Below are 13,927 nucleotides of genomic sequence, written 5' to 3' on the forward strand. Positions count from 1 at the left end.
GCTACTGACTACTGCAAGTTCTGCACAAGTAACTTTCCCTCGCCAAATTTCTCTCCCCGCTTCTCCCCCCCAACCCCCACCCCTACTCCGTCGGGAAGGCAATGACGTCTTCTTGCTGGATCACAGGTGCTGGTTCACCCTCTGATATCTCGCCTAACTGACCATTCTGTTGACCGTATCGCCAGGTTAGCCGACAGTAAGGGGAGGGGGGTGAGGGAGATCACAGCCAAGTCTCATCCTGTTCTCAGCTGACTTCTAGTTAAGAATATTTTGAGAGCGATCAGGAGAAGGGGCCTGGACTGCTTTCCCCCTGCTTAACCCAGAGACTTTATGGCCAATTATAATGCTTCTGCTACCCCATAAATTGAGACACCCTCTGACCCTGGGTCAGCCTCGATCCACTAACCCAAAAGAAGATTGGAGATCAAACTAAGGGACCTTCCTGCTGTGCATGGCTCATCCCGTCGCTGGATAAACCGGCTCATCCAACTGGGGAGCGACTGCCGACAATTAATTATGGAGGAGGAGTCCCCATCTGGTGTCAATGAATGCCTGGGAGGAAGCTAACTGCCTTCTCACCCTCTCAGCTTGGGATCGTACATAACTCAAGGGGATCAAGAATGAGGAAGGAAATAAAATATCCTGAGAGAAAGGCACAAGGGTCACCTTGACAACAACATAAAAGGCAGATTAGCTTCTTACAGAATCTGACTAATCTTTATGTCTAGTGCAAGACTCAGCCAATGAATTTAAATATTTATAAAATTGGAGCCATTTGTGCTGTTGGCTTCTGCACGTCCATGACGAGGTGAAGGGCTCATTTCATGCAGGAACCTTTACGGGCGCCAACCTTGGCTCACTGGGCAGCACTTTCACCTCTGGGTCATCAAACTGTGGTTTTGAGCTCCACTCCGAGACTTGAGAACATAATCTAGGCTGACACTTCAGTGCAGAACCGAGGGACCGCTGCACTGTCAGAGGTGCTGCTTTTCAGAGGAGACGTTAAACCGAGACCCCGTTAGGTGAATGCAAAGATCCCGTGACATTATTTGAAGACCGGGGAGTTCTCCCAGTATTCTGGCCAATACTTATGCCTCAAAAAGCATTCATCTCATGGTTGATTGAGGGACATTCCTGTGCGCAAATTGGCGACCATGTTTCCCTACCTTACAAAGTGACGACACTTCAAAAGTACTTCATTGGCTGTTCGGCACTTTGGGACATAAGGACATAAGAAATAGGAGCAGGAGTTGGCCATTCGGCCCTTCGAGCCTGCTCCGCCATTCAATAAGATCATGGCTGATCTTCTGCCTCAACTCCATTCACCGGCCCTATTGCCATATCCCTTGATGCCTTTACTAGTCAGAAATCTATCGACTTCTGTTTTGAATATACCCAACAACTGAGCCTCCACAGCCCTCTGGGGTAGAGAATTCCAAAGATTCACCACCCTCTGTGTGAAGAAATTTCTTCTCCTCTCAGTCCTGAATGGCCTTCCCTTTATCCTGAGGCCCCTGGTTCTAGACTCCCCAGCCAAGGGAAACATCCTCCCCGCATCCACCCTATCAAGCCCTGTAATAATTTTGTATGCTTCAATGAGATCCCCTCTCATTCTTCTGAATTCAAGAGAATACAGGCCTAGTTTACTCAATCTCTTCTCATACGACAGTCCCGCCATCCCAGGAATCAATCTCATGAACCTTCGTTGCACTCCCTCTATGGCAAGTATATCCTTCCTTAGGTAAGGAGACCAAAATTGTACACAGTGGTCTCACCAAAGCCCTATATAATTGGAGTAAGACTTCTTTACTCCTGTACTCAAATCCTCTTGTAATGAAGGCCAGCATACCATTTGCCTTCCTAATGGCTTGCTGCACCTGCACATTCACTTTCAGTGACTCGTACAAGGACACCCAGGTCCCTTTGAGCATCTGCATTCCCCAATCTTTCACCATTTAGGAAATACTCTGCCTTTCTGTTTTTTCTACCAAAGTGGATAACTTCACATTTATCCACATTATATTGCATCTGCCATGTTCGCGCCCACTCACTGAGCCTGTCGAGATCCCCTTGAAGCCTCTTCACATCCTCTTCGCAACTGGCACTGCCACCTAGCTTTGTATCATCAGCAAATTTGGAAATGTTACATTTAGTCCCCTCATCCAAATCATTGATATAGATTGTGAATAGCTGGGGCCCAAGCACCGATCCTTGCGGTACCCCACTAGTCACAGCCTGCCATCCTGAAAAAGACCCGTTTATCCCTACTCTTTCTTTTCTGTCTGTTAACCAATTCTCAATCCATGCTAGTATATTACCCCCAATTCCATGTGCCCTAATTTTGTTCACCAACCTCGTGTGGGACCTTATCGAAGGCCTTCTGAAAATCCAAATACACCACATCTACCGGTTCCCCTTTGTCTACTCCACGAGTTACACCCTCAAAGAACTCCAATAGGTTTGTCAAACAGGATTTCCCTTTCATAAATCCATGTTGACTCTGCCCAATCTGACTATTAGTTTCTAAGTGCCCAGTTATTGCATCCTTTATAATAGATTCCAGCATTTTCCCAACTACTGATGTGAGGCTAACAGGTCTGTAGTTCCCCGTTTTCTCTCTCCCTCCTTTCTTAAATAGCGGGGTTACATTTGCTATCCTCCAATCTGCAGGAACCGTTCCAGAATCTATAGAATTTTGGAAGATGACAACCAATGCGTCCACTATTCTAATGGCCACTTCTTTCAAAACCCTAGGATGTAGGTCATCCGGTCCTTGGGATTTATTGACTTTTAGTCCCATTAATTTTGCTAGTACTGTTTTTTTTACTAATAATAATTTCTTTACATTCCGCATTCTCGCCACCCCCTTGGTTTTCTTGTCCTAAGGTCATGAAAAGGCGCTACAGAAATACAATTTATTCTTTCTTTCTTATAACTAGGAGGTAGAGAAGACCCTTTGTCCCATCAGTCTGGACTAAATTCAAATGCAAGTCCCAAGGACTAAAGGACAGTGCACTGACCCAAGTCCCATGGGTTGAAGGACAGTGCACTGACCCAAGTCCCATGGGTTGAAGGACACGGAACTGACCCAAGTCCCATGGGTTGAAGGACAAGGAACTGACCCAAGTCCCATGGGTTGAAGGACAAGGAACTGACCCAAGTCCCAAGGGTTGAAGGACACGGAACTGATCCAAGTCCCATGGGTTGAAGGACACGGAACTGACCCAAGTCCCATGGGTTGAAGGACACGGAACTGACCCAAGTCCCATGGGTTGAAGGACACAGAACTGACCCAAGTCCCATGGGTTGAAGGACAGTGCACGGACCCAAGTCCCATGGGTTGAAGGACACGGAACTGACCCAAGTCCCATGGGTTGAAGGACACGGAACTGACCCAAGTCCCATGGGTTGAAGGACAGTGCACGGACCCAAGTCCCATGGGTTGAAGGACACGGAACTGACCCAAGTCCCATGGGTTGAAGGACACGGAACTGACCCAAGTCCCAAGGGTTGAAGGACACTGGACTGACCCAAGTCCCAAGGGTTGAAGGACACTGGACTGACCCAAGTCCCAAGGGTTGAAGGACACTGGACTGACCCAAGTCCCAAGGGTTGAAGGACACTGGACTGACCCAAGTCCCAAGGGTTGAAGGACACTGGACTGACCCAAGTCCCAAGGGTTGAAGGACACCAAACTGACCCAAGTTCTAAAAGGTGGAAGAAGCATGCGCTAACCTCAGGGCACCACCTAGTCTTTAGCTAATGGGATGATGTGTAACTTGTTCCTGAGGCTTCCATCAATGCAACTCCAGCCAAGTGCTTGGAGTTACATCATGATTGCCGGATTGACTGGCTTACAGATACTTCTGGACCCTCTTTAGAGGAGGGCCTCCCATAGGCGCCTGGCTAAGATCAGGAACTCATCATGTGGGTGGTCACAATTGTAAACCCACACCCAGCCACTCCATAGCACTGCTGCTGCCTAATGCAACCAACTAGTGTGTTTCCATAGCATTTCGCCTCCAATACCGCCCATAACAGAATGAAAGCTGCAGTCACTTACCAATCCTGCCTGTCCAAACAGCAACTGCACAGCAGTTTTGCAGGCACCTCGCCAGGTGGATGGGCAGACCTGATTGAGGATCTCTGTCGGAGACTCATCGCGTGCGGAGACTTCGTTCTGTCCAGCTGCTTCCTTAATGAGCTGCACCATCGCTTGCTGCAAGGGGTGGCAAACAAAGTCCACATTAGCTTTCCATGTGACAGCCATGTGTTAAAACAATCTCCTCCCTTCAATATAAACCTTTACAGTTTAAGGTGAAAAATAGAACAGGCTTGTGAAAGCACAAGGTAAGCCGAAGAGATAGATGGCACCATCTCCAGCTGTGAATCATTCCCTTATACAGCCTGCAAACAGTGGAGCTGCCTGCCTCCTTCCACCTGCCCTTCATTCGACAATCTGCAGGCTTTTGAAACCCAAGTTCGACATCACCCAACCATTCACCCTTTGTTCTTCCCTGCTCTTTTCAAGGGAAATGGTGTCCTGCACTTGGAGCTCAGCCCCTTCACTTAGGTTCCTCAAGATATTAAAGTGTCGCGTCATTGATCAACACTTCAATCCCTCTCCCAAATAGATCACGCCCCTTTCTTTCTCTCCGATTACTCCACAGCGCCACTGAGTGATAAACTCGAATTCATAAAATTAAAAGTTTGCACTTTTGTCTTAAAAATGGGGAGGATGTCAAAACAAGGATAGCTGCTGCACAACTAAAAATGTTGAAGGACTCCCCCAAAGGCTCAGCCAGTCTATGCAGTGAGTTGCTGAGTGACTTAGTCTAGGGAGGTCCTCGGTTCGATCGGCAGTTTGTGTTGGGTTAGTTCCTAGCTAGGGCGGTGGTAGGGACGCTACAATTGGGTTCTGTGAGCCTTGGCGAGGGAGGGGAAAAGTGGTCCCTGCTGGAATAATGGCCACTGGACAAACGACTGGTGCCCAAACTCAACCCCAGCAAGGAACCAGCACCTTCAGGGAAGGAGCAGAGAAAATGTAGCAAGGTAGTAAAATTCGGAACCATTCTTAGTACGTCCAATCATTGCAGAGCAGCAATCCACAAGGCAGAGTGTTGCACTGTAGAGTCAAAACAGGAAGTTATGCTCACACTGCACAGTGCTCTGCTCAAAATGCACTTCCGAGGACTGTGTCCAGTTCCAGCTACCGAGACACAAGAGAAACACTCAAACCCTGGGGCGAGTGCAAGGAAGAGCCACGCGACTGATCCCTAGCACCATGGGGGGCTGAGCTGTGAGGAATGGTTGGAGAATCCTGGGCGTTTCAGCCTCGAAGGGAGGTAATTGGGATGGCACCTCATGGAGCAACACAGGACAATAAATAGGATGGAAAACATAAATCCAGAACACGACTGCAAACCAAATTGTGAGAACGGTTTATAACTGGCGAAGGTAAATTTAGGGCTGCTGCAAGAAAGTTACACAGTGATCAACAAGGAGCAGACTTTGGGTAGAGTAGTCGAGACAAAAACCCTGGCAACACTTACAAACAGCTGGATGTTATGACTGCGAAAGCAGGGGGCAGCTATAGTTTTCTTCCAGCTGGAAGAGGGAATTTAGGCCAAATAATCTCTCTCACTCCTATCCATTGCGAGCAATAAATCCAACCTCACGTAGGACTCTTATTCGGCGACAAGTCAAAAAAAAAGTGTTCCCTGCAGTGCAGAGTTTGTGCAACATATCAGAGTTCTATCTGCGGCACTAAGGTGCATTGTGCCGCATAAACAGAAGTCCCACAAGAGCACATTTAAAAACTTGTTTTTAAGAAGCATGTTGATGGCAGTACTGAGGACTGGTGGAAAATAAGGTGCAGAGGGAGCTGCACAACGTCCATTAATCTGACCAATAATCATATAATCCATCCACTTGGCTGACCACAAACATCTCCAGCATGCTTTGATCAGTGAGTTGCCAGGCACTTACAATGATTCACCCTTGTTCCATTCAATTACACCGCAATTCACCAGAACTTTCCTTTGCATGTTCCCTCAACAGGGATATCGCTCTCTATTTTAAGTTGATATTTACCCTCATAATCCCTTTGTGGCATAACCTTCTCCAGCTGGGCAGGATCTGGTCCACAAAACGCCTTTGTTCAGAGTCTCTCAGCACAGGAGGAGGCCATTCAGCCCATCCTGCCTGTGCCGGCTCTTTGAAAGCGCTCCAATTAGTCCCACTACCCCCTGCTCTTTCCCCAGAGCCCTGCAAATTTTTGCTTTTCAAGTATTTATCCAATTCCCTTTTGAAAGGTACTATTGAACCTGCTTCCACCGCCCTTTCAGACAGCGCATTCCAGATCACAACAACTCGCCGCGTAAAAGTATCTCCCCTCTGGTTCTTTTGCCAATCGCCGTAAATCTGTGTCCTCTGGTTACCGACTCTCCTGCCACTGGAAACAGTTTCTCCTTATTTACTCTAAAAATGCCACTCAGCAATTCACCAGCACACCCTACTTCTCACAACAACCCCCAAGTGGCAGTCTCAGAGCGCTCACTTGTAAGGGTTGCAATCTCTCTCATTTTTTGTAATCCCTGGATTTTGGGATTCAATCGCACGTATCCAAGGATAGGGGTTAAGATGCCAATTTACTCTCAGGATTCAGGACTATACCCAGGACAGGAAGAACGTGTGCGTTTACATTTGGACATAATACTTTTAATGTAATTTCTACAGCAGGTATCTTGAGACCAGCATTAAGTGTGTTGGTGGAGGCAGAAAGCATGGCTGAGGTACTAAATAAGTACTTTGCATCAGTATTTGCCAAGGAAGAGGACTTTGCCAAAGATATGGTAAATCTGGAGGCTGTTGGGATACTGGACGAGACAAAAATTGATAGAGGTACTAGAAAGTGGATAAGTCACCTGGTCCCGATGGGTTACTGAGGGAAGTAAGGGGAGAAATCGCAGGGGTGCTGGCCACAATCATTCAATCCTCCTTAGATACAGGGGTGGTGCCAGAGGAATTTATATTTTTAATTTTAGTGCTCTGGTACCACAGCCAATGTTCCCCATAACTTTCTTTTTGGGTGAGCGGCCCCTTTAAGGAGCTGTGCGGCCCATTCAGTTTTGCGCATGCGTGAAATTTAACATTGGAAAAGCCGGTCCCAGGCTGCGTGGACGTGCAGCTTAGAAGAATTGTTGTCCACAGCATGGACCCATCTGGAGTACTGGGTTCAGTTCTGGGCACCAAACCTCAGGAAGAATATATTGGCCTTGGAGTGGGTGCAGCGCAGATTCACCAGAATGATACCATAAAAGGGTTAAATTATGACAGGTTGCATAAACTTGACTTGTATTACCTCGAGTTTAGACAGTTGAAGGTTTATCTAATCGAGGGGTTTAAAATAATAAAGGGATTCGATAGGGTAGACGGAGAGAAACTATTTCCTCTGGTGGGGGGAGTCCAGAAAAAGGGAGCAGAACCTTAAAATTAGAGCCAGGCCGTCCAGGGGTGAAATCAGGAAGCACTTCCTCACAGAGGGTGCTGGAAATCTGGAAAACTCTCCCCCAAAAGGCTGTGGATGCTGAGGGTCAACTGGAGCTTTCAAGACTGAGCTCGATAGATTTTTGATGGATAAGGGTATCAAGGGATATGGGGCAATGCCAGTAAACGGGATTGACTTGCAGATCAGCCATGATCTAATTTAATGGCGGAACAAGTTCGAGAGGCTGGACAGCCACCTCCTGTTCCTAATGTTGAAGGGAGTTGATGAAAATTGAGAGTGAGGGTGAAAAACCGTTGAAATGTTAAAGACCTCTTCCCCCCCTCCCCCCCCCCACCCCCAAACGCCCCTCGTCATCTGCAGCGTGTCCGAGGGAAGTCGCATATCCTCCCAGACATCAGCAGGGAAAGATTAAACGGAATTCTGCCAAATGTATCACTAAACAGCTAGATTCACATGTTGGAACAAATCACACAAAGATGTAACCACGCAACCGGGCAAACATCTGCTACCTTTAGAAACACAAGCACTTGCACAATCTCAAGGTTCTTGGGTTTCTCTGCCGGGGGGATTTTTGGCCGGAGTCTTTGGGTTACTCCTGCAGCTTTCTGGTTTGTTCTCACCCACCCAAAACCCAGCTGACTCACTGTCCAATAATTTTCACTAAAATGGCCATGTTTATGATTTTTTTTTTTTTATAAACTTGTCCACTTCTCTCGTCTCCTAAAACAATGTTATCCAATACATTAGCCACATGAAGGAGGCTCGTGTGGAACATCGACCAGTTGGGCTGAATGGCCTGTTTCTGTGCTGTACGTTCTAAGTCACTGGGAATCTAGATGTGGCTAATTGCATTTCTGAGACAGCCTTGGTCATGTCATCCTAATACTCGCAGTCACACACCACAGGTATGTGAGCTTTAACCAGTGTTTGTTGGTAAGATGAAAAGCAGTGTGCGAGTGTTCTCCGATTGTTCCTTGGCTACAGAATGGTGGTAGATGTTTGTTAAGTATATACGCGTGGTGTAGTTACCTGTCTTGTGAGAGCGTATGCAAGGTGCTTTCTACTAAAACGGAGTCGCCATTACACCTGTAGATAGTCAGTGATTTCTATTGGGCAACACTGCACTAGAAGTGGTGGGCCAGGTGGGGACATGGTTTCACAGGCAACGGCTGGAGTGCTCTGCCCCCTACTGCTGTCGCACTCCCCCCACCACCCCCATCATTCTGTGCTGTACGATTCTATGTGAAATTACGTTATTTCAGCCACCTGCATCACTCGAAAGTTCCTCACAGAAATTAATACACTCCAACATCAGGAACTAAAAACAATGGAGCACGATACTACAAGGCTACTTAAAACCCAACGCATCACAAGCCTTGCCAGACTGTACCGTGGGGACACACTGAAACACAGAAGCGTTGGAACAACGACAGCTCAAAGGCCTCAAAAGGAAATTGCCGGCTTGAAGGGAATGTTGCTGCCCTTTCGAAATACCAATGTGTTGAGAGGCAAATTTTATATAATCAAAACCTTGTGTCACATCTGTGAACACATACACACTGAACCAAACGCAGTTGATATACGCAGCTGTCAGGAACAATAGTCGTCTCTGCCCGAGTACATCACATGCTTGGGCTCAGCTCTCAGTCTGCACAAAACTCTTAAACCGTCAATTTAATTAACCCTTCAGGAGGTGGGGTAGCATTGCCTTGATAGATACTGTACAGATCAGGAATGCCCCGGCCTGTCGCACGTTAACTGATCTGGGCCAGACGGGCAATAGTGGGCGTCAGAATTAGCCCCGGTGCCAAAGGAGGGAGAACTCGGCCAGAGTTTCTGCTCCGGGTCACTATCCAGCCACCCCTGATGGAAGCGGGCATGTGGATGTTGAGCCAGGAACTGTTGGGCTCAGCTAGAATAGCCGGTCAATACTCTTCAGCAACGGTCACACATCAACGATGGCCACTGGGCGAAGTACTGGAGGGTGTTTGAAGCCCGTGTAACCGTGTGCATGAGCATAGGTAAAAGTCTTAATACACTGAAAGGGTCAGGTGTAGGAACACAGGTCCAAAAGAAGCACTGCCATCTATCTAGTGAGCCCCAAAATGGAAAAGAAATACCACATTTATACTCTTCTCCATCTCATGCCCTTCAGCTCCTCTTCACCAAAAACTTCCTCTAGAATAAGCCAACAACCACCTGCTTCCACTGAAACCCAGGGCAGTCTATTCCACATACTAATTTCCTCCATCATTTTCACATTGAACTGCAGGGAATTTCCTTAAAGAATCCTGCAAATACATCCCACCTACTGTAAGACCCACTGGAATGTGAAATGCAGTCATTGCATCTCAGGGACTCTCCAGATACCTGCTCTCACAGAAGAACATAAGAATTAGGAGGAGTAGGCCATAGGGCCCTTCGAGCCTGCTCCACCATTCAAGACGATGGCTGATCTTTGACCTCAACTCCACTTCCCCGCCTGATCCCCCTAGAGTCCAAAAATCTATCGATTTCAGCCTTGTATATACTCAACGATTCAGTATCCACAGCCCTCTGGGGTAGAGAATTCCAAAGATTCACAACCCTCTGAGTGAAGAAATTCCTCCTCATCTCGGTCCTAAACGGCCGACTCCTTATTCTGAGACTGTGCCCCCTAGTTTTAGACTCTCCAGCCAATGGGAAACAACCTCTCAGCATCTACCCTGTCATAAGAACATAAGAAATAAGAGCAGGAGTCGGCCATTCGGCCCCTCGAGCCTGCTCCGCCATTCAATAAGATCATGGCTGATCATCGACCTCAACTCCACTTTCCCGCCCGATCTCCGTATCCCTCGATTCCCCCTAGGGTCCAAATATCTATCAATCTCAGCCTTGAATATACTCAACGATTCAGTATCCACAGCCCTCTGGGGCAGAGAATTCCAAAGATTCACAACCCTCAGTGAAGAAATTCCTCCTCATCTCAGTCTTAAATGGCCAACCCCTGTCAATCCCCCTCAGAATCTTATACGTTTCAATGGGATCACCTCTCATTCTTCTAAACTCCAGAGAGTATCGGCCCAATCTACTCAATCTCTCCTCATAGGACAGCGCTCTCACCCCAGGAATCAATCTAGTGAACCTTCGATGTACCGCCTCCAAAGGCAACTATATCCTTTCCCAGATAAGGTGACCAAAACTGTGCCCAGTACTCCAGGTGTGGTCGCACCAAAGCCCTGTACAATTGTAGCAAGACTTCCTCTCTCCTGTACTCCAACCCTCTTGCAATAAAAGCCACCACACCATTTGCCTTCCTAATTGCACACCCAGCACAAAGGACTGCTTCCACATCAGACCCACACTTCCTGCACACCAACATGTGACCGTATCAGAGTATTCTGGGAGGTCGTGTGCCTTGGGTGAACGATACCCCTGTTTACCGTCGGTAAGTAAACCAGAAACAGTGAGCCCAGACCCCTGCCAGCTCCAACACACCATACAAACCGAAAACCAGGTTTAGTATTAAAATTAGCGGAAGCAAAAAAGACAGAAAAGTTGCAGTTTCACTCAACTTACTGTCCTCATCACAAAATAATGAAGCATCTCTGTGCTCATCCCACACTCTGCATTACACTATTCGCTTAGACTAATGCCAAGTTTATACCTGATGGTCAACAGCCATCGCTCACAACTAATCAAAGCTGACGCACTGCAGGACAGTCCCAAAGGCTTCAAACACCCTCCAGTGTTGGAGTGGTCAAGGAGGCGGCTCAGTTTCCAGCCTCAGGCCATTCACCCAACTTCAGGACAGAGCAGATCATAGCACCTGATAAAAAGACATTCTCCAATTCAGACAGTCACAGCCAACGGCTCTGGCCCTTTCTCGTAGACATGTATAGGGCCCTGGTGAGACCACACCTGGAGGACTGTGTACAGTTTTGGTCTCCTTACCCAAGGAAGGATGTACTTGCCTTAGAGGGAGTGCAACGAAGGTTCACTAGATTGATTCCTGGGATGAGAGGGCTGTCCTATGAGGAGAGATTGAGTAGATTAGGCCTAGTGTCAGCCGTGCCTCAGTGGGTAGCACCCTCGCCTCTGAGTCAGAAGGTTGTGGGTTCAAGTCCCCACTCCAGAGACTTGAGCACATAAAGCTAGGCTGACACTCCAGTGCAGTGCTGAGGGAGTGCTGCACTGTCGGAGGGGCAGTACTGAGGGAGCACTGCACTGTCGGAGGTGCCGTCTTTCGGATGAGACATTAAACCGAGGCCCCGTCTGCTCTCTCAGGTGGATGTAAAAGATCCCATGGCACTATTTCGAAGAGGAGCAGGGGAGTTTTCCCCGGTGTCCTGGGCCAATATTTATCCCTCAATCAACAGATCAAAAACAGATTATTTGGTCATTATCACATTGCTGTTTGTGGGAGCTTGCTGTGCGCAAATTGGCTGCCGCGTTTCCCACATTACAACAGTGACTCCACCTCAAATAGTACTTCATTGGCTGTAAAGCACTTTGAGACATCTGGTGGTCGTGAAAGGTGCTATATAAATGCAAGTCTTTCTTTTCTTTTTGATGCTCTCTGGAGTTTAAAAGAATGAGAGGTGATCTCATTCAAATGTATAAAATTCTTAGAGGGCTTGTCACGGTAGATGCTGAGAGGTTGTTTCCCCTGGTTGAGGAGTCCAGAACCAGGGGTCACAGTCTCAGGATAAGGGGTCGGCCATTTAGGTCTGCGATGAGGAGGAATTTCTTCACTCAGAGGGCGGTGAATCTTTGGAATTCTCTGCCCCAGAGGGCTGTGGAGGCTCAGCCGTTGAGTATATTCAAGTCTGAGATCGATAGATTTTTAGAGTCGAGGGAAATCAAGGGATATGGGGATCGGGCAGGAAAGTGGAGTTGAGGTAGAAGATCAGCCGTGATCTTATTGAATGGCGGAGCAGGCTCGAGGGGCCGAATCCTGCTCCTATTTCTTATGTTCACCAACCTGTCCGTGGGATCTGTTTATGAGCAAACCAGGTGGCAACAGCTCCCTTTGAAGCTGCAACTATAGGCAAGACCAACTATGTGCAATTTATACAACCAGAAGCAAACCTCTCACCTATTAGCAAAAGAAACTGTTCCTGAATTTTCACATCTTAACAGGAACATTGGAATTGCTGGATGAAAAAAGACCGAGCTCCCTCTAGTTCGCCTTCGACCATCCTGGTAGTCACATGATCGAATGATAATGGAGTTGTTGACTAATCACAGCGATCAATCTCTATCAATGAGTCTACAACAGACCCAGGCATGAGGTGAGGAAAACCCCCAGTGGTGGAGTGCTTTGGGAACCAGAGGTTCAAACTCACCTCTTCCTCCCGAGCTTGCTGCACTCAGCACACGTCATGTCTCCCATTACTCTCATACTGGAGCACAACATGTTATTTTCAGAAAGAAACTGAGAGGTTCTTCTAATGTGAAACATAACTGATCCTTGATCCTTCACAGAAGGGCTGCAATTATAGTTCCCAGTGCAGACCTCTCCATAGTCTGGTTTCGTTCTGCACAAGCCTCTTCCTTTCTAAAATCAGTGCGTGCATGAAGGCTGTGGTCTCTGGACTCCCTTTCAGAAACGTTTAAAACTGGTCATCATCACCTAGAATATCCAGGAACAGGACAATACCATCAGGCCCACAAACCTGGGCCCTGGACTGTGTCCATGAACTGAGTCAGTCCATGGTGGTTCAACATACTGCACGGTGGTGCTGAGCTGGAGCCAGATCCAAAGACAGAACAGCAGCACATTGCAAATAAACAAAAGACAATCAAGGGTCAGTGGGAAAATCAGGCATATCACCACAATCACATTAGTCAGCATGTTTAGATAATCGCGGGAGATAAATCCAACTTTGAGACACACAATTAGCTGGGATTGAAATGACAGAAAGTGAGAGAATCTGCTTTCTGGACAAAACCCAGACCATTTGTATTCAGTTTTAGAAAATGCATAGTTCAAGGTGTTTACAATTACTTCAAATCATTTTAAAACTGGTCACGTGTGGTGATTAAGTTCTTATACCAAAAGAAGGGCAATAGAGACCCTTATTAAGCCCCCTCAGACTGTTCGGAACCTCAGTGTCCTGTTCAACCCCGAGCTAAGCTTCCGACCCAATATCCTCTCCGTCTACTTCCAACTCTGTCTCACTCCCTCCACCCCTACTTCAGCTCTTCTGCCGCTGAAGCCCAACTTCATGGCCTTTGGTTCCTCCAGACTCGACTATTCCAGTGCTCTCCTCGATGGCCACACAGCCTCTGTACCAGGTCCCGTTCACCCATCACCCGTGCTCACTGACCTACACTGGCTCCCTAGCCACCAACGGCTCGATTTTAAAATTATGATCCTTGTGTTTAAATTCCTCCAGGGCCTCGCCTCGCCCCTCCCTAACTCTGCGACCTCCT

At 47.6% G+C, this 13,927-nt stretch overlaps 1 protein-coding gene across 5 annotated transcripts in view; it reads right to left on the minus strand.

Annotated features, from left to right (window-relative positions):
- The window catches only part of garre1 (granule associated Rac and RHOG effector 1), a 201,966-nt gene that overhangs the window by 24,190 nt on the left and 163,849 nt on the right, over positions 1-13,927 (minus strand). For all 5 annotated transcript variants that reach the window (XR_015078871.1, XM_085991880.1, XM_085991881.1 and 2 more), the window contains one exon: positions 4,064-4,219. Coding sequence is in view for 4 of the 5 variants with exons in the window: in XM_085991880.1 (XP_085848006.1) it covers positions 4,064-4,219 (156 nt within the window). In the remaining variant the exon portion in view is untranslated. The remainder of the gene's footprint in view (positions 1-4,063; positions 4,220-13,927) is intronic.

Source organism: Somniosus microcephalus, chromosome 6 (genome assembly GCF_052327205.1).
Source record: "Somniosus microcephalus isolate GS21.2 chromosome 6, FLI_Smic_1.0, whole genome shotgun sequence".
Lineage (NCBI taxonomy): Eukaryota > Metazoa > Chordata > Chondrichthyes > Squaliformes > Somniosidae > Somniosus > Somniosus microcephalus.